Genomic DNA, 26,626 nt, shown 5'->3' on the forward strand with positions numbered 1-26,626 from the left:
TCCAATGTCTCAGCTCCCTTCTACATCCTGACACAGAAAGTGAGCCTGGAGAGGGAGCAATCTATTTCGCAATATTTTATCATCAAACATAATTTGAATTAAAAGCAGTTTTTATGGAAGCTCTCAAGCAGCCTTATCGAATCTGACATTTCAGGCCAGATTTCTCAAAAGCACTTCACAACAGAATCCTTGAGAAGTGAGATTAATTGTTACTCTATCCATTAAACAGATAAGAAACTGAGGCATGGAGATCCTAGTCCAGAAAGTAGCCACAGACAGACAGGACTACTCAGAAAAAGAATTCTCAAAGAAGGAATAAAAGAAATACAAGATTTTCTTTCAATGGAGCCACCAGATCGACCAACACAGAAGATGCTTTCATTTTAGTTTTCTTTTGCTTAGGAATTCTACTTATTTTGGAAAAATAATTACAATAACTCATTTTATCAAACTGCAAGGCAGCTATCCAGGGCTTTTCTTCCTACTACACCTTAATTCACAGACAACTCACTCTCTACCAACACTGAGCGCAGTCACTGCCTCTACACCAAACCCTCTACCAGGTGGCTGCAGCTATTCAGGGTTACATGGAACCATGTCCTGCTCCCTTCCCAACCTCAGGATGCTCCTGCCTCCCTCCAGACTTCCCCCAGCAGCTCCTGACAACAAACACCTTTTCAAACTTACAACTGGAGGCTCCAACTGCGACTGACCGGAGCATTGGACCAGAACGATTTACAGCAGAGCTGCTGGCCTTCTTCCCAATGGTGAGGGATAAAAAGGTCAAGTAGATGTTTGATTTGTGTTCTGAGATACCAAGCCTTGCACGCACCTACCCCCAGTCGTGCCCAGGGACACTCCCCAAGTTGCTGGAACAGCAACTGCTTCAGAGCAGAGAAACTCCAGCACTGAAGGAGGAAACCACACCAAACTCACTCATCTGCCTCCAGAAGCGCTGGGAGAGGTTTGTTTAGCACAGCGTGCAGTGGGATACATGTGCCCACATGAATGCCTGAATTAGAAAAAATTAAGCATTCATATGCATACCCATCTATTCTTAATGCATCTTCCTTCCCTGATTACATGTTCCAAATGAAGGCAACAGAGGGAAGAAAAACTTAGAGAAAAATTAATCAATCAGCTACTTGAGCCTTTTACGCTTTCACAAATAATCAAGTAATGGTGGCAAAGTATCGTAGAGCATCTCCCCCATTATCCCAGGGTGGGGATTCAGCTCGGAATCGTGATGAGCTGAGGGAGGCAGCACTGCAGGGCAGGCACCAGCCCCGCTCCAGGGAAATTACAGCAGCAGGGAGCAGAGGGAGCAGCGCCAAGCCAGGCTAAAGGTGTATTTCTATGCATACACACACACACCCCCCACTGCAACTTCTGATTTGAAAAAAGGAGCACAAGGGGATAAAAATCCCAGAAAAGTGAATATGCAGACAAGGTAACCCCAGCATGCTGCCTGTGTTCACCTGTGTGATGGAGAGGGACTTTTTATCTGGGCAGACAGAGACAGGACAAGGGGCAGTGGCACAAGGACACCGACAGAAGGCAGGGTTGGATGGGATGGTGAAAGAAATTGTTCCCTGTGAAGGTGACGAGGCACAGATTACCCAGAGAAGCTGTGGCTGCGCCATCCCTGGAAATGTTCCAGGCCAGGTTGGACACGGTCCTGGGCAACCTCATGTAGTGAGTGGCATCCCTGCCCATGGCAGAGGGGTGGAACTGGATGATCTTTAACACCCCTTCCATCCCAAACCTTTTCAGGATTCTATGACCTGTGAGCTCTTCTACACGAGTTTCTTTCACCACAATCCCCTCTTTCCCATCTCAGATGAGGGATGAATAGAAGACAACCCACTAGAAAGCAGAGAGGCTCCAGGGAACCACAACTTCTTGTTTGTTATTTGTTCCCATTCCCAGGGTGAGATCCCACACCATCCAAGCCTCCACCCCTGCACAGCACCATTCAGTTGGCCAAGAAATGGATAACTTGCATCAGTACACTAAATTGGACTTTGTTATGGCATAAGCTGACTTGAAGTGGCTTTAATGGTTATGGAAAAATACTCCCTCCCTCAAACACACACAAGGCTGATCAGACCAATAGAGCTGTGCTTGTAATGCTGCTTATTTCACTTAAAGCCCTATTACAGCACCACAGCGCTGATTGGCTTTAGAGAGGGATGTCTTTACAGCATTTAAAAGGTCTTGTGTTTAATTAAATTAGCTGCACCTGTATATATTATGTGCAATAAATCAACTATAATTTGCTACCATAGGCAGCTATTACTCTTCCCTGTGTTATTTATTGCTCAGCATCATTAGGGCGAAGGCTCTTCTAGGATACACTAAGAAATGGCAGTTTAGGGACCAAAAGCTGTAACTCATTTCATTTTCCTTCTCCCTTTTCAGTGGTGTCAGTCACATTTCTCGTACACTTGAACAAACACGAATATGTAAGAGATTCTGGCCCCCATTACGTGTGTGTTCATACATATATTTATAGATAAAATAAATGTTCCCCACACATCTTGGTCTTGACTTTCATTTGCACATATCTACTAGCAAAATGACACAGCCCAAAAAGTACATAAATAAAAAAAAAAATAAAATTAAACAAACAAAACAATAGTACTGGATTGTTGTTCCTTGATGCTACGCAGCAGTGATGCTGTGGTACTCCAGCTATGCCACACACCATCCCTGAATACAATTTAGAGACTTACTCACTGAGGGATCACAGACTGCAATCACCCCTGTGGCAAACAGCAGCAGTGACTGTATAACCAGCACTTTGTGATTTATTTGGGGCTTTTTTAGCCATTCAGACACGCTACTGGATTTTGCACAGTTTGGCTCACAGTCAAGAGCATGATGGCATTATCAGTTCTGCTCCATGGTTTACTCAAAGGAAGAGTTTAGGAAGTACCAGCTACTGGCATGTAAGGTGGCCAGGGCAATGACTGCTGAGGTTTCCAAAGAAACTAAACAGATCCATCCTGCCCCCACCTCAGCTAAGAAATCATTTAAAGTAGTAAAATTAAATCAAAGGAGGAGAGTAAAACACTCCAAGGAACTCAGAATCCTGACTTGGTCCAGCACGCTCCCAAAGCGGCCACACAGAGCAGTCCGGGTACTGCACTCTGCTCTTCAGGGCTTTATTATTCATTTTTTAAACAGCTGCTACAACACACTGATGTTCACAATGCATTAAGTATCTTCCCTGCAATATTTTTCAACTGCTTTAACTGGCACAGAATGTCATGCAGGAGCTAATGTAATGGAAGCTGTCTCAGGGAATGCAGAAGTATTCCAAGGGCTTGGTGGTGCTGCTCAACCATGTTTTCTCTAACCACACCTATTCTGTGATTTCTACTTGATTCCTAGACTCAGAGCTGAAATAACATCTCAGTCCCTTCTCCCCTCTGTGTGTATGTATGCATATTTTTTAATTATGTTATTCTTCTAATTACTAAAAAAAAAAAAAAAAAAAAAAATCGGTGTTAGGGCTTTTAGAGAAACATCAGCCATCAGGGGACACACATGGAATTAGCACCAATCCTAGCAGGCGTAGAGATTACCTGCAGAGGCACCTACTTATGGAGTTAGGGATGAGGAAAAAAGCACTGGCATTCTGAATCACACAACCATTCAGCATCCAAAAATCACTGCTGCTCTGTCTCCACAGAGTTGCTGGTCTTTACTACATCCAAGTGATCAGAGAAAAACAGTGAAGAGCTTGAACTTTGTTTACAAAAGATAAAAACTCAATATAGAAACAAACCAGTTCATTTAGACATGAACAAGCCAAACTTTAAAAAAAGTTAGTGCAGCTGACAAATCTGTGCTTGCAAAGAGTAGGAGCCCATTCAGGTGGAGCCAGAGCTTGTGGTCTCTGCTGTCTCACCTTCAACATCACCTTCATCATTTCCACCACCACTGTCCTGGTCTGCTCTGACCAGGCTCTGTTCTCCCAGGCCTCACCAGCTTTGTTCATGAACGAGAAGAGCCAAATCCACACAGGCTATGACGCTGGACAGTCCTCCTGCTTCCCTCCCCACAACACTTTTTGAAAAATACCTCTGGAACTAGCAAAGAAAACACATGGGAATGGCTCCAGCTGGTGGAGGAGCAGGAAGCCCAGACAGTGGATGCCTCTTAGGCCAGAGCAGTGAACTCCGAGGCATGCACAGCACACAAAGCCAGGCAAAGGGAACACTACAGTAAGAGAACTATTAATAAAAATTAAAAGGACATTCAGGAGTATTATGAGCCAGATTGGGAGCTGGCACTGGATGGGGCTCAGGGGGGCCTGACATTAAACCCAAAAGAGATTATGTAACCTAAGCTGTCCAGTGATCATCTGTTCCTCTGGTGTGGCTTTAAAGCAGCAGCAGGGCTGACACCGGCTCCAGCAGCGACCCAAGCTGGGACCACTCGCTCGGTGTCCCCGTGACTCCTGACACCTGGGCACTGCCATCGCCCTCTGTGCACCCCCAGCCACTCCACAGCATTCCCTCCTCCAGGCCAGACCCTCGAACACACAGCCCCAGAGCACGGGGCAGGGCCAAGGGCAGCTGGGCTCTGCCAGCTGAACACCATCCCTGCTGCAAATCCCTGCAGCAAGCGCTGGGGAAAGCAAACCTGTTTCTCCACCTCTGAGGCACGGACTGCCCTGCACACAGCATCAGCTCCCAGCCAGATGGACACCATAAAAAACTCATTATTTCATCAAAACGCTTCAGCCAAGGCAATATGCTCCAGTTCCTCATCTGCCAAGCAAGGGGTTTCAGAGGATTTGCCCTACTCTCCTTGACCCAGAGGACCAGCACCTACACAAAGATAATGCCCATCAGCTAATGGGATCTTCCTCAGAAAGGCTCTTACTTTCCTCCTGTTTTCTTATGGTCTGGGATCAACTGCTGTTCTACATAAAGTCATCAGAAAAGCTCACCAGCCATTATCACTCCTTTCCACATCCTTCAGCGAGACTTGATCCAGCCAGGGAATGAAAAATGCCTGATGGGCGAAGGGTGGCTGGCTCAAGTGGACATGGAGAGAACACAGAGCATCCACACACATGACACAGCAGAGCAGCAGCCTCCGGTCCTCACCTCTCCTGACTGTGCTAACTGTGGGACACAAATTTTCATCAGCCCCTGCTTCATTTTAAACATTCTGCAAGGTCTACAGCACACAGAAACACCCTCCCTAGCTGAATACAGAAGGGGAGGAAGCACATTAAAAAAAAATAAAATAAGAACCAACTACCGTGTATTTTCAGAACAATTTCAGGAGGCTGATGTCGACAGACACTGCCCAGGACTGCACTAACCAAGGTGAGCGCTGCAAAGCTGTGCCAGCACAGCTCTCTGAACACCCCTTTCCCCAACTCAGCCCCCCAGCTCTGACCTCCACAGCCCACTTCAGCCAGAAAGGTCAGTGGTATCAGCTCCGCAATCATCAAGCCTGAATACCAACAACTTTGTCACCTCTGAGAATGAACAATGTGAGTGCCCCCAACCCACTTTGTTGGTTACATCAAGGGCTGGGAGATGCTGCCCGAATCCTGGCAGAGTGGCAGGAAACAAAAGTGGTCTCAGCATGAGCAGGGACTTGATTATCTGCAATTAGCAAATCGATGATTCTTCAAGACGCTGATTTAGGCCAGCACTTCTTATTAGCAACAGTCAAGGAAAGCACAAGGGCAAATTGCATCAGAGCCAAGCCAAGCTCCCAAATACTGTCTCATTTAAAAATTAATACATAATCCTGCAGAACTCAGATACATACACACAACAGCATCGCTTCCATCAGGTACAAGCTGAACCCAACCAAGTCCCCACCACCATGGAAACAAGTACTGTTACTATTTTACTCCAAATACATGGGCATCTCGGGTAGTCAGATGTTAACAGCCCACTGTGGAGGGCACACACTCATTCTAGTGACTTGGCTGGAGTTACAGGTCTGCACCCTCACTGTGAGGTGGAAAGGCTTAGTGAAGTCCCTGGGAAGACACCCACTGGGTTTGGATGAGGCCCTTCTGTTTTTAAATACTTGATCTAATTTTGTCTCGTAACATTACACAAGAACACAGCTGTATATTTAGTCTCAGCGTTAAACCATTAATTTGCAACTTACAATTTAGTAATACTCCCCGTTAATAATGCCATTACATGGGTTATGTTCACTTTCTATCGGAAAGTTTAAACACTACATGTCTCACTCAGCTTAAAATTAAACCACTGCGCCCATTTGAGATCAGTCACCAAGACAGGTATGGTATAAAATATACAACAGCAGACAGCTTCAATATACATTTTACTTTCATTTGTCTGAGATGTTTGTGCCAAGAATCCACTTGAGCCTGCTCTTCACTCGATTAGGGAGAAAAATTTGTTTTTAAAATGATTAAAAGCATAACACTGCCCAGTGTCATGTCCCCTCCAATAATCTTCAATTTGTGGGACTGTCTTTGAAACTGTAGCAGAGCAGTTTTACCACTCACAGCATATATTTTCGATTTAGCAATCCCCACACTTCCAGAGGGGTTACCAGAAGGAAAAACAAATATTGTTAACCCATTGATTTTAAAAAGAAAACCAACAAAAAAGCCCGACGTTTAGCTGTTTTAAGTGAGAATCAGACAGGCGTGAATGCTAAAGAGGAGTTATGATTTATACACTAAAAAAAATTTTAAAAGAGAAAATTAAAAAGGCCAAGTGGAATTCCAACACCATTCCTTCAGCAGTGCACGAACACCTCAGGACATCGTGGCAATGCTTGTAGAGGACCCAACGGACTCTGCTGTGCTCAGAGGTGCCGAGTTATGCTTTTATGGAGACAAAAGGATGGGCCCCTGCATTCCTTCCCTTCACAAACCCAGATAAATTCCAGCCCTGAAGTACAGGAAATTAAAACAGAATAATAAACTCAGAAAAATGCTTCCACCAGGGAAGGAAATCCCGACCCAGTGCTTGTGCCCTGCAAAGAGTTAAAGCCTCAGCCCCAGCCAGCCCTGCTGATCTTAGTGCAGCTGCTACCTGCAGCCATGGCCCCTCAGTAGCAACACACAAGGGGAAAGTGCAATTTTGAGCTTCTCTTTTCATCTCTATGGTGACAAAAAGCTCTGCAGAGGGAAATCAGGGTGCCTTCCACTCAAAAGGTTTCTCATTTTCAATGACGGCCTTTCACAATATTTTAATTAAATCTCTGGTGGAGAAGCTTTCAAGAAAAAAAAAATTTCAGATTGTGGGGCTCATTTACAACAACAGAGTTAAGAAGGGGGGAAAAATGTATTTCTACCATTTTTAAAACAGAAAGATTCTCTAGTTGAAGACTTGAGAATAAATCTACCAGCTGCAAAGTTTTACAAAACCAGCATGTGAAGGGGCCAGGAAGTCTTTCAGTAACAAAAACACTTTCTTGCATGTAGCGTGTCTCTGGAATTTTAGGAGAGGCTGAAGGACCACACAGCAAAGAGCCCTTTCCCACGGGGCTGAGCACAGGCCAGGCCCGGGAGAGGCACCGACGGGATTCTGGAGAAGCCCTTTTGTCCCCCTGCAGCACAACCACCATCACATCCTGCTCAGCAAGCCAGCAGCACCGAGGGGGTGTGAAGGCTGCAGGATAAAAGCAGGGCCATGGTGTTTATCTGTGTTTTTAGAAGTCAGTTCACTGCTACCAACAAAACACAGCGACACCCACGAGCTCCGAGGAAGGGGCAGGTCCATTCCACAAACCTGCGCACACCGCAGCCAGAGGACAGCCGGCACCCAGTGCTCTCACCACCTCCCAAAAACCACGTTTCTGTGGGCCCAGGTGTGCCCATCCTTTCTCCTGGGCCCAAGACACGCCCCAGCAGATGTGCAGTCCCTGCCACCGGCAGCCTGCACCCCAAGGTGCAGCAGGTGAGTGCTGCCCAGCTCCACAGCGAGCGCCTTCTGACACAGATGGAAAAGCCCATCTCATGGAAAAGGGATGGAACCACCAAAGAGGCACTGGGAAGTTTGTATCGAAATCACAGAACACATCCAGAAAAGCAGCAAGTGGCTGAGCACAGGAAGATCAGCTCGGAGAGGGTGGTTCTGCAGCCCTACGGAAGGGCACCACAAGTCCCACAGACATGGCACTTGCCCACGATGCCCATTTCACTCCAAGGCAGCAGCGTTCAGCTGGAGAGGCACAGTGCGGGGAAATGATGACTCTGCAATTAAAGCCTCCACACGGCACCAAGAGACTCAAGTGTGTTAATAAACGTAAAGCTCTGGACAAAGCACTTTGCCTCTCATCCAAGCTCCATTGTATAATGTGGGAATAATACCCCTACTTCATCTAATATAATTGCTAAAAGAACATATTCCTACTGCAAGCTGTGGTGAACTCCTTCGAAAGCAGCGCTCTGACAGCGCAGAGCTTCCAAGTAGCTTGAACGACAGGACAAGCGCATTGTTAATTTAATTTTTTAAAGTTTAACAGGATACTGAAGTAAAAAGTCTAACGAGACATGAGGAAAGAAATATTCTGATCCTCTTTTTAAACTAAAAATCAGGCCGCAGGGAGCTGCAATGACACCCGAGCCTGGATGCCCTGAATCCCAGACCAGTGCCTTTGTCACCGCACTCAATAGAGAGCACAAGGGATTCAAGCCAGGCTGGCCACTTATCCAGCATTCCCCCCGCTGGCTGGAAATTGCTATTCTAGGAGCTATCCAATCTTTAACGACTTCTGGACTAGTCTGCATTTGATTTCAGGGCAAAGGCCATGCCCAGAGGGAGACCCCTCAAGGAACTCCTCCCTCCAGCTCTCAGGTCATTTTTAAGGCCATCTGAAAGAAGACAACAAAATCGTTTAGTGCTCACACAGGCCAAATTTCAAGAGCTCTAAAATGAAATACAACCTTCTTTTCATAGCCACCAACAGGCAAAAAGTCTGTTCTCAAAAACAAAACACTGGGGCAGGGGTGGGATCATTCAGGACCAAAGGTTTCTTTTAAACTGATGCAAACAGAATTGCTTATTTTTCATGTAAATTATTAATTTTTCTAAAATCATAATGACTACTGCAAGTCCAGCTACCTCTGTACGTAAAACCCTTTCCACATACAGATTTTCCTGGGGGAAAAAAGGCTTATCCCCACAAAGGAGTATGAAATAAATTGCTTTACTGAAGGTTAATAATATCCTGTCGCCGTGGTAAAAGACTCAATTACAAAACCTTCAGAAGAGCTCCCAAGGAACTCATCTGCCTGCAGTGACAGAGGCTTAAATAGCCAAAACACACAGAAAGGCTAAGCACTTCCCAAAAGAGAGGAAAAGGGGAAAAAGATGGGGGGGTTAAGTAAAAAACCTGGAAATTGGACACTCAAGCTTATAAAAAAAACCCCAAACACACACAACCACAGTTCCTCTCTGCACACACAATTCTCTATAATCTCAGCAAGAATTATGGCCTAGGGAGACCAACACTAATTTTAGTATCAGGTTTATTATGCAGCAGGGAGCAGAAATCAGTCAGGCCCGTCTCTCGGTCCTAATGGGCAGAACTGGCTCACGCTCCAGGAAGGCTCTGCTGAAGAATAGCTCAGGCCTGGTGAAAAACAAAGCCCCTGGGGCTCCCCGAAGCACAAACACACTGCGTTCTTAGAAGCCACAATAAAACACAATGATACTCATTTCTGCTGCCAGAGGATCCCAAAGCCCAGCACCCGGCGCTCCCAGCAGAGCCGCAGCCACGGGCACGGCCGGAGCTCCTGCTGCCCAGCCTGCCCCGGGCACAGCCTCTGCCGGGCTGCGGGGCTGGAACCCGGCGGCTCTCAGCCACGGAGGGCAGGCAGAGGTTGAGGCACGGAGTGCTCACCACCACAGCTCCAGCCAAACCCTGCATCCCCTCTCCACGCCCACAGCAGAACCCCGGCTCCCCAGCACAGCTCTGTGCACGGGATGCAGTACTGCTGTGTACTCACACACATAGACCTTCCCCCAGAAAGGCATCAGCACCTCTGTATTCCCCATTTCCCTTTCTTGCCCCATACCACAGGAGCCTGCTACGGGTTTGGAAGCTCCGGACAGGTGTCACACAGGCACCACGTTCAGTCTGTTCCTCTGGGCACCCACCCGTCCCTTTTAAACATCTTACAACCTTCCCCTACGTCTGCCTGTGCCCTGCTCGGACTCAGAGCACCACCTGCACCATTCTTAAGACGCTTCAAATATCCAGTGAAGCCAGGCCTATCCTCAACAACTGTTTCTAATAAGCCAGTACTAGTTACAAAAGCCTTTTGCAGAGGGTTTCGTGACTGACTCACACCCATCTCCAGTGATGCAACATCCAGGCCACTTCCACACACGGCCTCATCACCTCTTGGGGACTGCAGTTCCTCACCCAGCAGTGCCCATGGCACAGTCAGGACACCTCAGCCCCAAAAACCCTGCATCTCCCCTCCTCCCCAGCACCTGGGAACACGCAGCCCAGCAGAAGCCCCAGAACACATCAGCTTTGGAATAATCCTCTCCCAAGGCACCAGCAATTCCCTGTTTCGAGTACTGCAGAACACGTGAGCAGCACTTCTGTTTTGCACATCCATAAAACAAGGGTGATGGCAATCACTTACCTCATCTCTGTGTGATGAGAACATTTAAACTAGTTTAAGTCATTTCAGCACACAAGTCTTTCGTGAAAGTAGGATGCTGATATCTCCAGGAATGTACATCTAACTAACATTCTGAAATAAAACTTTTCCAAGAATCAGTTTTTCACTCACAGTTCACTCAAGACCAGAAACTTTCAAACCATCACTATCTCGTTTTACATTCGCATAATGGACAGGCAGGCACACGCCTCCAAAAACTGCACTCCCTATTCTTTGTCTATCTAGGCACTTGGCTAGCAGATTTCTGGTTTTGTTTTTAAAATGCCCTTGAGTGTATTAAGCAATTTAGAAGCTTTGCTTTGAGCTGCTTTAACAGAAGTTAGGGGATAACTCCTGCTAACTCCAACAAAAACAAAGACAATCATCACTAAGAAATAAAGAAAACTCCATAAAAAACATACACGATCAGGTCTGTTTTTCACCTGGTCCTAGCTCAGTGCAAAAGTAAATAAAAAAGCAGGCTTACAAGTTTTGGATTCCCCTGTATCATTTTCCTCCTTTAAAATGGCAGTCTTTTGCCTCAAAATTTCAGAAAAAAAAGGTAAAAAAAGCATAAGCAGTCTCCCACCCAACAAGTGCCTCCCCTACCCAAAAAATCATCCCCAAAACAGTTACCTTCTTATAGCTCAAACCAGCCCCGAACCATCCTATGCTGTTCGTGAAGAGACCACAGCAATTCTGACTCCTACCTCACCTCCTCCACTGACTACCTTCACCCAGAGCACCTGACTGCAATCAGAATTAGGGGGCCTGAAAATTGCTTTCAGCTGACAGGTTTCAGGTTTCACACCTGCCTAATCAGCACCACGGCAGGAGGGCAACGGACAGGAGAGATCAGCAGACCCTCCTAACACTGGCCTTGATCAGGTAAACGCAAACCACCTGTGCCCAATCTTGGACTCACCAACCTCAGCGCAAAATCCAGAGCTCTGCACACGCTGCTCCTTCCACTGCTTCGGCTGCCCAGCCACCAAACTACCTCTTCCTCCCTCTGCCTCTTCACAGCCCAGAGCACATTTTCACCTGCATAACCAGCACCAATAATCAGCCAAGAAATTCAGGACTTGCTCTCTGATCTCTGTTCCACCTCAAAAAGTGCTTGGCAGCATCCATTTGTCTGCCTTGATCCAACAATCTCCAGTTCTCAGGAATGCAAGACAAACAGGTGCTGCTGCCCTTCTCTCAGCTGGAGCCAATTTAGAGCATTTCAAGGAAACACACCAAGGCACTCTTCAACGATGAAGGGCTGCACCTGCCCAAGACCTCTAAGAACATTAAGAAACAGCAAAAATTCATCTGACCATGTCCATGTAAGAAGTTTACCCTGTCTCTGCGTTCCTTCAGCTGCAACCAGGATAAGATTCATGAGTAATGTGTTCTGCAACAACACTTGTCCTCTCCTACCTGTTTCTCTCCCTATCACTTTCAAATGAATTGACACTTTATGTTACTTTCCACATACTACAAGAGCATAGCACCAGATGAATAATGTTCTGCTCACACTATCATAAGCTTCATGCGTTCAGATAACAGTGATGGGGACTATAAAGGCACAAAGACAGATAATCACTGCTTATGTCTGCAATTATAGTTCCAATAAAGCTTCTTCATGGCTCTTTAGCACTAAGGCTTTTGGACTGGTTACTGAATTGTTTTACTATTTTTTTCTATTCCATATTTTGTTCTTTTCCTATTGCATACACATGCTTAATCGAGAGAGAAGACAAATGCCTCTACTAAAATATCCACTGGAAATAACTACAAAAAGATGCCCAGAAATCTAAACTGACTTCTTATGACTACCACAAAATCAAAGCCATGCTCACAAAACTTTGGGGGACTCATAACTGTGGAAGACTTTCAACTATCATTGTATTCGATCTGGAAGACTAATGACATAGTGGATGTGACTAGATGAAAAAGAGAGAGGGGGAAAAAATAAAAATCACACAAGATGATCACAATTCCCTCCTCACACATATACTGCCGAGCACATCACACACAGAACCTGCTGCTTCCATCCCAGTTCCTGGGATTAGGTGAGGCAGGAGTTCAGAGCACAAAAGGTGCTGCAGCAGGAGATTCTCCAGGTTCTTTTCACTGTCACCCACCCACCCCCACCAGGATCCCAGGCAGGCTGGGGCAGGAAATGCCCCCTGACAGGCACAGAGGGGACAGAGGCTCGCGATCCCGAGGCAGCCTGTCCCCAGAGCTGCGCAAGCACATCAGGACACGCTCCCCGTCTGCACAGGACGGAGGCACCAGGGCAGCCATCCGTCCCAGCTCCAACAGGGAGAACGACAGGCACCCAGAGAGGAGCGGGCACGGCCGTGCCGCACAAAGGAGCCAGCCAGCTCCCAGGAGCCAGGCCTCGGGGGCGGAGGAGCGTCCGGCATGGCTGAGCGCCCGGCGCTGCGGGGAAGAGAAGCCAACGCTTATCTGGAGGCAGAGGCCTCCAGGACACCTGCAGTTCAGCATGCTTCCCCCTCTCCTCCTGTTACTGAGGGCACCAGGAGCAGCCCTGTGTCACAACGCGCCGCTGAGCCCACTGCAACCCTCTGCCGGGCTCCCCCCTTGCTCCCAGCCCCCGCGCTGGTTTGTAGCCATGAGACCGGCGTGAGCCATAATTCACACCACCAGCTACCTTTCACATGCTGTGGCCTCACGTCCTTATCTTGCTTCCCCCTCTCCAAAGTTCGGAAGTGCTGGCGTACGGCAGGAACCTCAGCAGTTACAGCCTCCACCACCCACCGGAGCGCTGCCACTCCAGTCACGGCTTCCCTTATAAAATTTGACAGTCAAAAGTCGTTAAAAACAACAAAAAAACCCAGTTTAACCCCTCAAAGACAAGTCACATAAAGAGCTGGCAGTGTACAATGCTGCTCTGCCCTCCCACACTTCCTCCCCAGCACCCAGGGATGCTGCCAACATCCCCTTCAGACAGAGGCAGCCGTTTACTGTGATATCAAACCCGGTGTCAGGAAGCGGCTGCGTTCTCTGCCACACTGAGATCTTTGCATAATCCCCCACTGCCCTTTTTTCTCTGACCCTTTATCTCCAGGCTCAATGGCAGCATCGGTACCAGGCCCACCAGGGCCTTATTTGGGTTACATAGCTACACGCTGTGCCAAGACCAGAGTGACCAACAGTGACTCTGCTTCCTCAGCTCTCAACCCCAGCCAACATCGGGCCCAGGACATTTTCATAGCAGGTTTTATGAGGGTTTTTTCACCAGGTAGCATTTGAAGAGGGTACAGTTCAAATGGTTGGTGTGTATTCAGCAGGCCACCCATCCAGGGCCAGAGTCTGAGAGCTGACCTACAGAAAGTGACTGGGGAGAAAGATGAGCTGTCTGGTACAAATGCATCAATCAAAACAACCCCAAACACTTTACAGCAGAGACTTTTTGAGGAGAGGGAGCTCCTGCTCCAAGAAGCCAACAGTTTTTGCTGTAGTTGTCTCAGGGCTTGCTCAGTACTCACAGGAGAGATCTCTCAGGGATCCTGAGGACATGGCAGACAACAAGACCTGATACCACCCAACACAATGTCCGGTAGCAGCCCCAGACCAAAAGGTGGGGCAATACTCCCAATCCTCAGAAAATTCCTATCGTATTTCCCATCTCAGTATTACCTCTGGACTTCTTTTCAATGTTTTCTGTTCCCTCCCACAATTCATTGAGCACAACATGCTGCTATAGACTCTGTAGGTCTGCCAAATACAACAGCAGAAGCAGGCGAATTTCACCAGCAAAGGAACATCTTTACACTCATTTACAGCACTTTGCAAACCTTTGGCAAAAGGATAAATGCTCCATGTACATATTGAGCCCTGCACACAGCTCGGGCTCAGAGCAGGGAATCGCACCAACACAGCTCTGAACATAAATGATTGATAACACAGCCAAAAGGAAAACTAAACAGGAGTTTCACTCGTTCAGCAAGCACTGCAGAAGAATCCCTGGCAACATCCCCTTCAGCAACACCTTCTTCCAGCAGTGCAACAAACACCAAACCTGCCAGTGCTGAGGGCTTGCAGCTGGCAAGCTTTTGCCACAAACCAGGCCTCGACTTGAGCAACATCTCCCAGTCCAGTGGGATTCACGGATACTTAGGACAAATGCTCAGCTCCTTGCAACCTCTTTTCACACCACACCAAATTACCCTTTGGGAAGATTTCTGAACAGTGTTTATTCAGCAATTGGGTAAAGCCTCCCCAGACTCTCTATCCAGCAGGCATTCTCTTTCCACCAGCATTCAAGAAGCTTAAAGTCTTGTCTGCACTTCACAGCTCCTATTTTAAATAAATCAAAACTTCAAAACACTTCTTCACCCTGTGCTCCTCACCTTCTCTTTGATGCAAAACTGACCCACAAAACAACATAAAGATGAGCTCTGAGTCAGGAATACTGAAACACTGATTAAAACAGCACAGCACAGGTTTGGGAGCACTACAGAAGAATTCTGTACCCTCTGGGCCACGCCAGCACTCCCAGGGACCCAGCCCTGAGCCAGGAGGACTGGAGCTGCACCAGGACCCACGTGCTCAGCCCCATCTCAGAGCTGTGTCGCACACAAGAAGGAAAATAAAACCAAGGGGACTTAACAACTTCAAACCCTGGGAACTACTTAATTCACCAGATATTAGTTTCTTTCCCCCACCCCACCATTTTTCCCTCCCACCTGCCAGGCCACCTCATTACTGTCACTCTGCATCGGTTCTTGCTACAGTAGTTTTCTTGGACCTTTGCCCCTTCAGTCAGCTTGAAACCTCTTCCCTATTGTACATCAGAGTCAATGGGAAATTAATGCAAGTCTTTGCTGGGGGAGGGCAGGGCAGAGGCAGCGATGCTTTCTGCTGCTGTCAATACTTCTTTTCCTTCACCCTTCCTGCCACGTACACTTCACGAACATATTAAGGAGCCTTGTCTGCATTTCACTGTGCTCGCTGAGCTCTCTGGGACTATTCCTCATGTGCAGAATTGCATAAGCCTTAGCAGGGTCCTTCTTTATAATACAAAGTTGCCAAAGTACAATCTTAATTTAAGCCTCCTCAGTCACAACAATATACCCAGCTGCTGAAGTCCCGGCACAGGGAATGACCGAACAGGAGAGAACAACTTCCCAACATTCTTCAGATTTTCTCTGCACTCAAAAAATAGAAGAAATACTTTCAACAGGAGAGTAGTAAAATGCCAAAGTTTAGAAGTAACTTATTAATACCGCATGCTGATCTGACTACAAAGATTCACGGTAACTTTCAAATTACTCAGCAAACCACAATTTCTACAGCAATAATATTGTAAAAATCATAGGCCATGCTGAAGACTAGAATTATTACAGAATTATTCCAGTGACTAAGGCAAACAGAACGTGTGATTTCAGGGCTAAAGACTAAATTAAGCTTCAACAATGATTTTTTTTTTTTTTAAAGTCTGATGCTACACTGACCTTGTAATCAGTTTTTTGAGGAAACAGCAGATTAGTATTTTCTTGTGAGTGAGATCCTGTGGTGGAGGGGGGGAATATGATAGAGATGAAACTGCCTATCTCTGAAGGAGAAGCGATGGAACTGACCATATACAAAGTACTGTCAAATACACAAAGTAATCTTTTAATCTTTTTCTGCTACAGGCTTCACAGTTCAACAAAGCATTTAATAACGTGCTTTGTGTCCATGCTGATTCAGCAAAGCACTTACCCACATGCTTATGCCAACTTAAGTATATGCTTAAGTGCTTTCACACAATAGGGGCAGAGAAGATTCAGGCCCTGAGATGAACCATTTTCTGAAACAAATCATTTTTCCCTAAGATGACTGACTATTTACAGCTTCACTTTATAGCATGACCCAAAATGTGTTGAAAGAGAACACTAAAATACAACTGAAAAGTCAAGTAACTATTGGGAACAGCAAAGACTCAAAGTACAGCTTAATGAACCAGAATTGTTCTTTTTCCCTTCTCAGCACAATATGCATCTTGATGCACACACCCCACCTCACCCTGTTTCAGTAGCTCTCCTCTAAAAATAAGTTCCAAGTTCCCTTAATGCTTTGGGTTTCACAACATTTATGAGACTATCACCAGAGTCAACAGGCTAAAAAAAGAATCCATTAGCATTAACTGGCCTGTCACTGGCAGTGACAAATAAATGAATTTGATGGTTTTAGATCAGTCATTAGTAGACCTACCCCCGGGCTGATAAAGGCTCAGCACTTTGCAGAGGAGATGTACTCAATCTGGAAGCAGAGAGGGATGCACAGGGGTGTCAGCATGCTGCTCTCCTTCCATTTCCCTGACCTCCCTACCTCAGAACCTTTCCTGGCATATACAAGTGCACAAAAGTCACCTGGTAGACACCATTAAAAATAATCCAACAATACAGGAAAACAGAAAAAAAGTAGAACCTCCTTTTAAAAAAAGTCCCATGTTAGACAGTGTTCAATTTTAATTTTTAGTTAGCAGTATGTCAAAGGGAAGGAAAGTACATTAGGACTATTCTTAACATGAAAGATGTCCTTAGGCAATGAGAATGGAAATACAGACATTTTAACAAGTACAAGACAGTCTGTGGGGATTCAGGACAACATGAACAATCTACCTGAGTGATTGGGGAGAAGAAATAAATGTTTACATCTCCAAAAAACAAGTTACAAAAATCCAGTTCAGCTCTTGTTTCTGACAGAACTCACTGCACTCCACAGAAGGCCCTGCACAGCCCCGTTTTCCTCTGGCTGCAGCATCCAAGGACACAGATCATCCTCCGCCTCAGCCACACCGCAGAGAGCACAAACCCCAGCCCAAGGACAAGGGGTTTCAAACCCTGATCCTCCACTACCCGGAGCTGGGTTCATCAGCCAAGACTCAGACTCTGAAACTTTTCCATCGGACCATCCAATGCCAGAGGGAAGCAAATTCTAGGAGCAGCTTACCCTGGACAAGGGATTCACATCAAGGTTAGTTGAGCAAGACACCCAAACAATGGCTGTGGACCACCCAAAGAAATATCCTACACCATCTGGGAAGGACTTCATACTACTCTGCACACAGATGATACCACAATTATTATCAAGCTACACATCAATGCCTGATGCCAAGAGAAGGAAATACTTCCTCTCTTACTCCACCCAGACCTGCAAATGCACGGGAATCTAGAAAGAATTAAAAAAAAAAAAAAAATCATCGGGGAAAAAAGGTCTGACCTTGCCGCTCTTTACAGACTGGTGGGGAAGGAAGGGTGCCAGGGAAGGAAGAATCCTGAGTTCTGCTACTGTGTCCAGTTCACATTCTTTTGGGGAAAAAAAAGAAACTTCAAAGTCTACCTAGTATCTAAAACAAGATGGGAAGTAGTAGGACTAACCTGGAGGAGTTTACAGGCAGAAGCAGGGGAGGAAACAAACAGAACTCTTGATTTTCAAGGTCCATCATTTGCTTTGGAATAAAATCTCTCCCTGCTACTCTGTCTGAGGCTTATCAGACAGCCAAGGGACGCAGACACCCCACCCACAGTTAACTTAATTGGAATCAGACATCTAAATCCACTGGTTAGCTTTAAAAAAAAATCCTAGGTTGGCCTGGGTGTTATTCCAAAAGGGCATGCCCTCCATTTGCTGCTCTGGAACAGGCAGCTTCACATGGCTTTAACCAGCAGCGTCTCACATGAAAGGAGAGTTGTTGACACTGCTTCTTGCCCAAGAAGAAGGACCAGATGTGCACAACTGCTCGGAGCCCACGTGCCCAGCCCAGACAGGAAACCAGGCTGGCCACGGGCATGGCCGGCACCATGCGGGTAACAGGGACTGGCTGGGGCACAGAGGGGCCAGTCCTGCACTGACCTCTGTGACAATAACACATCTAATAAAGACATCGGTGCCCTGCATCCCCAGCCCATTACCAAACAAAATACCTCCCTCACCCAATGAAGTCCTTCTGCTGTTTTGTGACCAAATGGCCACCAGTGTTCTATACCCAATCCACACAGACTAAACCCCAAATTAAAATAAGCAGTGGCCACCTGCTCTCAGGGTCACCAGCAGAAAGGACACCAGACACTCCGCACCTGGTGCCAGCCCACACTAGTGATCCACGGGAGCAGCTCCAGCAGCAGCAGCTACCCTGTTTTATTCCAGGAAGGCTCCAGACCACAGCCAGCAGGGCACATCCGCAGTGCTCATCATGCCACACACCTTACTACAAACAGCTCCAGCTTGTTGAACTGGGAGCAATTCCCAACCACACACATTATGCCCCTGTAGTAAGTGCAGGAAGAACGAGCACCTCAGTCCCACCCTGGAGGAACCTGAGCACAAAATACACCTCCCTGGGCAGCCTCACTAACTGTAAACTCTGGCTGAAGTTTTACCTGCCTCTGTTTCATACATGGCTCTGCACAACAAAGCATCCAAATTCCTAAACCAAGGACATTTTCATGGCCAAGGAGCTACTTCATTGACCGAGGCTGCTGTCCTTTCGCTCTTCAGGTTTGTTTTGTTTTTTAAATAAATCCCTAAGGCAGAGGCGTGAGGGAGGAAATTGCTTACGTTTGAAAATATCTAATGAACACGTTAAATTGGATAAGGCTTCTCCAACCTAACAGAGCAGGTAACATCAGGAATGGCAGGCTACGTACAGTAAAAAGCCAAATTATTGCAGTCTTCAATATTCAAAAGGGGGTACAAAACTACTGGCGCCCCATCACTGCTGCTTTTTAAGGATTTTTTAAGTCAGCAGAGTTATAAATGATCTCCTTTTACAGAGTGCCTTCCAGCACTTGGAAGCAAGACAGATTTTTATCAAGGAACAGCAGCCCCAAGGAAGGAGATATATATTCACCAGAATCCCAACGAGTTAAACCCTGCAGCAAATTTCCTAAAACAATGGCTTCAAGTCGTCCTGGCCTTCCCAAGGAGAGCAGGATTACACATCCCGGTAATCCACTGGAGGCAATCAGCGAGGATTTTCTGTGAGGGTCATTCTAAGGAAATCAGGGAAGAATGCTGGGCTGTTACAACCTGCCACTGCTTGCTCAGGAACCAATTTGCATCACCAGAGAGGTGTCAAACCACGGAGATGGGGTTTAAAAAGCCCGAAAGAAAGCGTTTTACAGGGCTGGGGTTTGAAAGGGCAGGGCTGGGCAATTACCGTGGATCAGGAGGGGAAGGAACAAGTGAGTGTGACCCCGCAGGAGCAGCACGGGCACAGGGGGTGGCAAAGGCAGTGGCAAAGCTCAGATGTGCCCACTGAGGAGTTAATCGTGCTGAGGAGGGGAAAAAGGGCTCCTCAAGGAAGGACGGGGATGGATGGAAGGAAGCCCGAGAAGGGGGAATGCACCCCCAGCCTTGCTTCCACCTCAGCCCCCATCAGTGCCAGGAAAATCACAGGAAAAGAAAAAAAACAAAACAAATCCCCATTTTGCTAAACATACCAGGAAGGAAGATTACTCAGGGGAAAAAAAAAACCAAAACAAAAAACAAATTCTCCCCTTGTACCTAGAGAGAGACAGAGACATTTCATTAAATGCCATTAATCTCCACAGACCCAAGCATTAGCTAGTTAATTAGACTAAAGTACAGTCACATTTTAACGCTGAGCATTCGCTATTCAACTGGGATAAATGAACAACTGAAGTCCAAAACCTTAATTCAGCATCTAATTAAAAAAACAGAAAACAAAATATCCAGATTATGAAATGCTTGCCAGAATAATACATCATAATTGATGTAAAATCTGCTCTTTATTGCATCTGATTTTCTCCAGTCTCCAAATCAGGCTGTTTTCAATCTTCAGATTTTTTTTAAGTGCCCCGTAGAAATCCCAACACTTTAGAAAGGACAAATGTGTAAAAAGTAGCAACAGACACTGCTGACCTCTCCAGAAAGAGCGAGCTCCTGCTAAGAGTGGAATTTGACGTCCATTCAAGCATTTGCCCCACACTTGAAAGATGTCTATTACCAAAAACCAAGGGAAAAAAAACCCTACGTGTAGAAAAACAAAATCTCCTTTGTCAATACGACCTGATTTTGCATTCTTTAACACAAAAATTTAACTCGCTAGTATCCTCGATGTAAAACATGTCCTGTTTTTTTTAATTGTTAGAGAAGAAATCATATGGGATAGCTTAACAGCTCTGTTGTAAGCATTACAGACTTCTCCAAATAATACTGTAGAAACAGTAGAAACTGGCACTGAAGACAGTTTAAAATGCCAATTAACCTTTAAAAGGTATTGGGAAGGGGGATAGGGACATCAAGCACAAGATCAAAATCCTGGTAACTTTCAATTGTATATTACAGACGGCATCCATCCAACAACATAATCCAGAAGCCAGAAGCCACAAGCCCCACATGCTAGAAACTCTTTGCTCAGTGCAGAAGCAAGCCAGGCACGCTATTATTCACCAGTGAGTTATTAGATATGTCCTAGGAAGAAAAGAACCTCTAAACATTTGCCCACATTAGTCTGGTTTTAAATTCTGTGAGCAGGCTATTGGGGTTTGTTCTCTTTTTTTTTTTCTTTTAAAGAACTCCCTAGCACCTCTCCAGTGCTATTGCCTAGGAGTTTTAAATGGCACAGGGTTTTTTCCTAGATGCCTGTTTTGTGCAATATTTAACATCATGGTTCAACACACACAGTTACACTGCTTGCTTTCATGAGGGGCTGTATGCAGTAACAGTTCAGGCAGTTGGTCAGCTAGTTTCCCACCACCAACTTAAAACCACTTTTCCTTACTGACTTGCATCTACAACTTTGCAGCCTTTTCCTCCCATTTTTACCTGAAGACTGAAGTAGCCCAAGATGACAAGTGTGTACACAAGTGCCATACATCAGTTAAATTAAGTTTTTCCAATAGACTCTCAAAAACAAATTAAAAAAAGTCAACTACAAAAGTTTTCTTTCAGCCTCTGGCTTTCAAAATTCACACGCTGCAAGTTCGGCTTTGAGACTGATTTGTTTTCATTAGGCACAACCTAAAGAGCAACAGCCACTTGTACTCCACAGGCAGCTCCTCCAGGAGAAATGGCACCCAGTGGCATTTGGAGGGAGCGCACAGGCAGCAGCATCTGTGTCCCTACACCATCGCCGCGCCACTGCGAGGACTGGCCAACACCATCGCCAGAGGCCACTGCTCCAGCCAGCCTGACCAGCTGGACGCTCACATCTCACTGTTCCCCTGCTCTTGCAGAACAACACCCTGAGGCCCCCAGAGCCTCATCAGAAACTTGCCATCCAAGGCTTACACACAACTCCGCACACATCTCTCGAGTTATACAAAAGAAAATTTGCAAACAATGAAGGCAGAGATATATCCCCCATCCATCACAACCACAGAACTAAAAGCTCAGCTCAAAACAAGCCTGAAGCTTGCACTTAATCCAAACACTCTTCATAAACACCAGGCACAACACCCTGCACAGAGCAGCTGTGCGGGGCTGCGGCAGCAGCTCCGGCACCGGTCCTGCCGTCCAGCCCGACTGACCAGCTCTGCACGGACACAGAGCAGCCTCCTGGGCCACAGCCACAGACTGATCCCCCCGAGAGCAGCACTCGGCTTTAAAAGCTTTCATTGCCAATTCCCCGGCTGAAACCCAAACTGCCAGGCAACAATGACTCTCTGTGTGCCTAAAATCCTATTATCGATCCTCCTACTTACCTTGGGCTGTGCTCGTCGGGGAAACGCAACTTTAGGGTCAATCTGAGGAAAAAGAAAGGGGAAATCAACAGGATAGCTTTGGTTGTCATTTTATATTATTTTGATTTTAAATCACTGAATTATTAATCCCTCATTTCTCAGGCTTGTAATTCAGCACACCGGGTCATTCAGAGCTACTCTAGAAACTATAGGTCACAGTCTGGGTTTGTCTAGGGAGTTTGGCAGGGGCAGGGAGATGGAAAGAGAGGAATAAAACATCTCTTCTGCACTTCTCCTCCATCATCATCTGGGCAGCAATCCCTGTGGGTGCCCAGGGAGCTCTGGATCAGTCTCTGGGTGCTGCCTCTACCACCAAAACTGCATGTAGAGAATTATCTGCATGCTCTGGATGTTGCACAGAAAGAGGGCCAGCATTCCTGACCAACATCTTAACTTGGTGGCTTTGACACCTGCACCTTCGTGCAGCTGGGTTGGGGGTTACTTTTTTCTGCTTTAACTGACAAGCAACACCACACAAAAAAGGAAAGTCAAAACCAAAGTAAAATTATTCCCATTTCAATTATTAAAACTGAAAACACTTGAAGGACTAGATCTCCTTCATAATAATATGCCAAACTGATCTGATTTACTCACTCTCAAAGAAAATATGTGATCAATGGAAAACTCCAAAGAGGAATTTCTGGGATGGGGTGGGAAGGGAGGAAAGCAAGTTACAAACGAGTTTCGTGTATGTAAAATATACAGGCATTTAAACCAGAAGAAAACAACTTCTTAAAAAAGGTTTTCCATTAAGGAGTTATTTGAACTATCCATGAATGAAGCACATCAACAGAGACAAAAAGAAAGGGGAAAAAAAATCCTTGCTTTACCCCCCGCCCTGTTTTAAGATGCAGCGTTGGCTCCCCTTGCGCTGCATGAATTAGCGCATCCCCTCTGCATTCCAAAACGCTCATTCTGCACCCTCACACACAACTTCCACATAGGTCATCTCTAAAAAGGGACTCCTCTCCCATTCAAAATTACTTGAAACCAAAAAGACACCACCGCAGATGCAAAGAAATGGTACCCAGTGGTGTTTGGAGGGAGCACACAGGCAGGAGGCTGGATGTAAACAAAAACATCAGATCTTTTAACAAGTGCCCCCTCTAAATCACAGTAAAACGCCTGTGTGCTGCTGGTTTCACTTCTGGTTCTCAGGCAGCACCTGCACACAGACATCTTCTACATAAAGGGTCTGGAAAAGGATGTTTTTAAAAGTACTAGATCCTACCTAAACCGTACAACCTGCAACTGCTTTCAGCGTTGTCCTTGCCTGTATAACCAACTGATGCCACTAATGCTGATTGTGTTAAGCATATTCAGGAGGACAAGCTTTCTTTTAGAGTTTGGATTTGGCTTTTATTGTGTTCCTCCCTCCCCAGGCAAACCCTGATGAGGAAGAGGAGATGTTTCCATTTGGTATTGTTATTCCTGTGGTGATAAATATTCCTGTCACTGCTAAATAACCTCTCCTAAAAACCAGTTTTGCTCAATTAATTTGTCAAAATGGGAAATATCACAGATGTTTGATGTGCAACTGATAAACTGATTTGCCTCCATCAGATACAAGTATCGTATCTTTTTTAGGACACACCTGAGAAATGAGCGATTACATGCCACTTTATTGTTCAAAAAGCATAGAAAGTAAAATTATTTATCTAGAAAGCTAACCTTTTCATAGAGATTAACATTATCTACAGATATATTCAGCACTGACTAGGCATTTGTCTACTGGGGAAATACAACAGGTACGGATTTTCCACAGCGATACCCAAAGGTGGAAAAATATGCACGTTTCTGTATTTGCTCCAAAACTACACGTTTTCCCACCAAAGAACACCAGGCCCACCAGAGGGACATCACTGCAAAGTCCTGCTGGTAAAAAGCTGGGAAGGCCATTAAACTCCAAAGCAACACATTCATTTTTGAAGGTCAATTCAAAGAGCATGGAGTCCTTTGCACCACAGCGACAGATTTTCTAAAAGAACGGAATTTTCCTTCCCAAAACCTTTTGGATAAACACCATCAGCCTTTGAAGAGAAACACTAGCAATGAACGTGGCAAATCCATACCTTTTGCATAACCCTGTCAACTATTTAAACAACAACCAAAAAGAAAAACAACCAAAAAACAAGAACAAAAAACCAAAAAGAAAAAAAAAAGTTCTACCAAAAAAAAAAAATTAGTTAGTTAGGTACAATTCTACTTACTGTATCTACAAGTCCTCTAGGAAATGACTATAATACTATTTCTGATATGAATGGCCATTACCTAAACAAAGCTTTTAACGTAACTGTAAACAAGAGCGACGTTTCCATGCCAATACCCAACCGATCTGCCTCCTGTGCTGAACGTTGAAACAGAGTCAAATGCCTTGTTATACTGCACAACAGTTACTACAATACTCTACAAATACACGCCTGAAAGGACCTGCCTGGCTCTGTGCTTTACTTTTAAGCTGCATTACTGATTCTAAGGTCAATTTTGTATTTGGATTGATTCAACCATTATCACACAACCAAAACCAAGGCAGATTTGCCCTGGTGAAGCTCTTCACCCCTCCCCCAGAGAAGAGCAAATTATACATTGCAGGGACTAGACTGTGATACAAGAAAAAAGCTGGGGGAGGACCTAATTATAGTCAGAAATATGACAGGGTGTCCTCCCATGTTTTTTTTTTTAAACCCTCGTTCAAGATACTGTTTGCCTTTGTTCTTCTTATCTAAATTTATCTTTAAAAACACATAGAGAATATAGCTGTACATGAAAAGTCTGGTGAGTTTAATTTCAGGAGCACGGCTAAATCAGTTATCTTACCATATCTGATTAAACCTAAAATCAAATTATTGAGGCATGTGAAATCATGGGCTTCGTGTTCAGGCAAGCCCAGCAGAATCTGTAGGTCAAATTAAAACACTAGATTCCACCTGCTTCTACAAGAGCTTTGGGCTTTTTGTTTCCATAAATTACATTTTTAAAAAATCATATCCTCATGTTTGCTCCCTGCTTCTCCTTTTCTTCATTTAACTATAATCTCGCACACACAGGCACCCATGAGATGTTGCAGCATCGAGACAGGATTGCTCCTACCACCACGCTCAGGTTAAAATAAAACCCTCAAGCCCCAGAACACAGACTATAACCCCAGTGACAGCAAGGACCACGCTCGATCTGTCCAGCAGAAGGTCTCTGCAGTTCCACCAGCACGAGCTTTCCCTTCCCAAAACACAGCCCCCTCCAGAGCCAGCAGCACCAGAGCTCTGATGACCTCTACCAGTGTCCTTCCCCCCTCCCCTCCCAGCTTTGCCAAAGCTGAAAACTACAACAAAGTAGGAGGCACAAAACTTCATCTTTTTGCATGGCCTTGATCACAGGGAGGAAACAGGGCCCAGAGCTGCACTTGCTCACTACCTTTTGTTTGACCCAACACTGAAAACACCATATCGGGGCAGGGGGTAAACTCAAGTGTGAAATTGTTTTAAAAAAAAAAAATCAAAGAAATGTAATGTTTATTAAAAAAAAATAAAATAGATCAGCTGAATCTCATAAGCATTTTTTTCCTTATGCTATGCACTGGATACTGAGCGCAGCAAAAAAGCTCTGGAGAAACAACAACACATCAGGACTTGTGCTTCTCTACCACATCCACTCTCCAGCTCTTGCAGAGCTTCCCATAAATTACCGCGTGCATTTCGCAGGGGCCCTGCCATCACAGGTGAGGAGACCTCTCCAAAAAATGACTTTGGGAAATGACACGAGCAGCAGCTTTCACGGTTTGACAATAAGTCACTCCCACCTTGAAACGCGCTCACCAATACATAAATAATCAATCAAAAGAAGCACAAAGTTCCCTGCAGGAAGCATTCCGCAGCCCAGCACCAAAAAAAAAGTTGGATTTTACTCCACAGCTTTTTCAATGTCACCGCTCAATAAAATATAAGGCCGGGGGAGGAGCCAGCGGTCGGTACGGGCGAATTCGGATTTCGGGAAAAAAAAAAAAATAAAAAAAAGTTACCGCTTTCGGTAAGTTTAAAGGCAAAGTCTAGAAAAAATATAAAGGAAAAGCCGAGCCATGCAAGGTCCCGGTTCAATGACAGCCTGACACCGCCCGCGACACCGGCCCGAGCGGGGCTCGGAGCGCCCGGGTCGCGTCCCCGCCGTGCCGGGAAGGGCGGCCGGGCAGCCCCACGCAGCACCTACCGTCTTGGAGTCCAGCTCGTGGTGCGGCTGAGCCAGGACTTTGTCTACACTCGCCGGATCCGCGAACGTAACG

General features: G+C 45.8%; 1 protein-coding gene across 20 annotated transcripts in view; it reads right to left on the bottom strand.

Moving 5' to 3' along the window:
- Positions 1–26,626, bottom strand: part of MSI2 (musashi RNA binding protein 2) — a 211,725-nt gene that overhangs the window by 184,177 nt on the left and 922 nt on the right. For 14 of the 20 annotated variants that reach the window (XM_042026478.1, XM_042026477.1, XM_042026470.1 and 11 more), the window contains exons 5-7: positions 26,554–26,626; positions 24,648–24,695; positions 22,315–22,356 (exon numbers count right to left, since the gene is read on the bottom strand). The exon at positions 26,554–26,626 is cut by the window's right edge and continues 2 nt beyond it. In XM_042026478.1, coding sequence (XP_041882412.1) covers positions 22,315–22,356; positions 24,648–24,695; positions 26,554–26,626 — 163 coding nt within the window. Of the gene's footprint in view, positions 1–22,314; positions 22,357–24,647; positions 24,701–26,553 lie in introns of all 20 variants that reach the window. The other 6 variants (XM_042026479.1, XM_042026475.1, XM_042026471.1 and 3 more) reach the window with 2 other exon arrangements.

This window comes from Corvus kubaryi, unplaced genomic scaffold, assembly GCF_017639235.1.
Source record: "Corvus kubaryi isolate FWS band 111438036 unplaced genomic scaffold, C.kubaryi_AGA036_p1.0 37284, whole genome shotgun sequence".
Taxonomy (NCBI): Eukaryota; Metazoa; Chordata; class Aves; order Passeriformes; family Corvidae; genus Corvus; species Corvus kubaryi.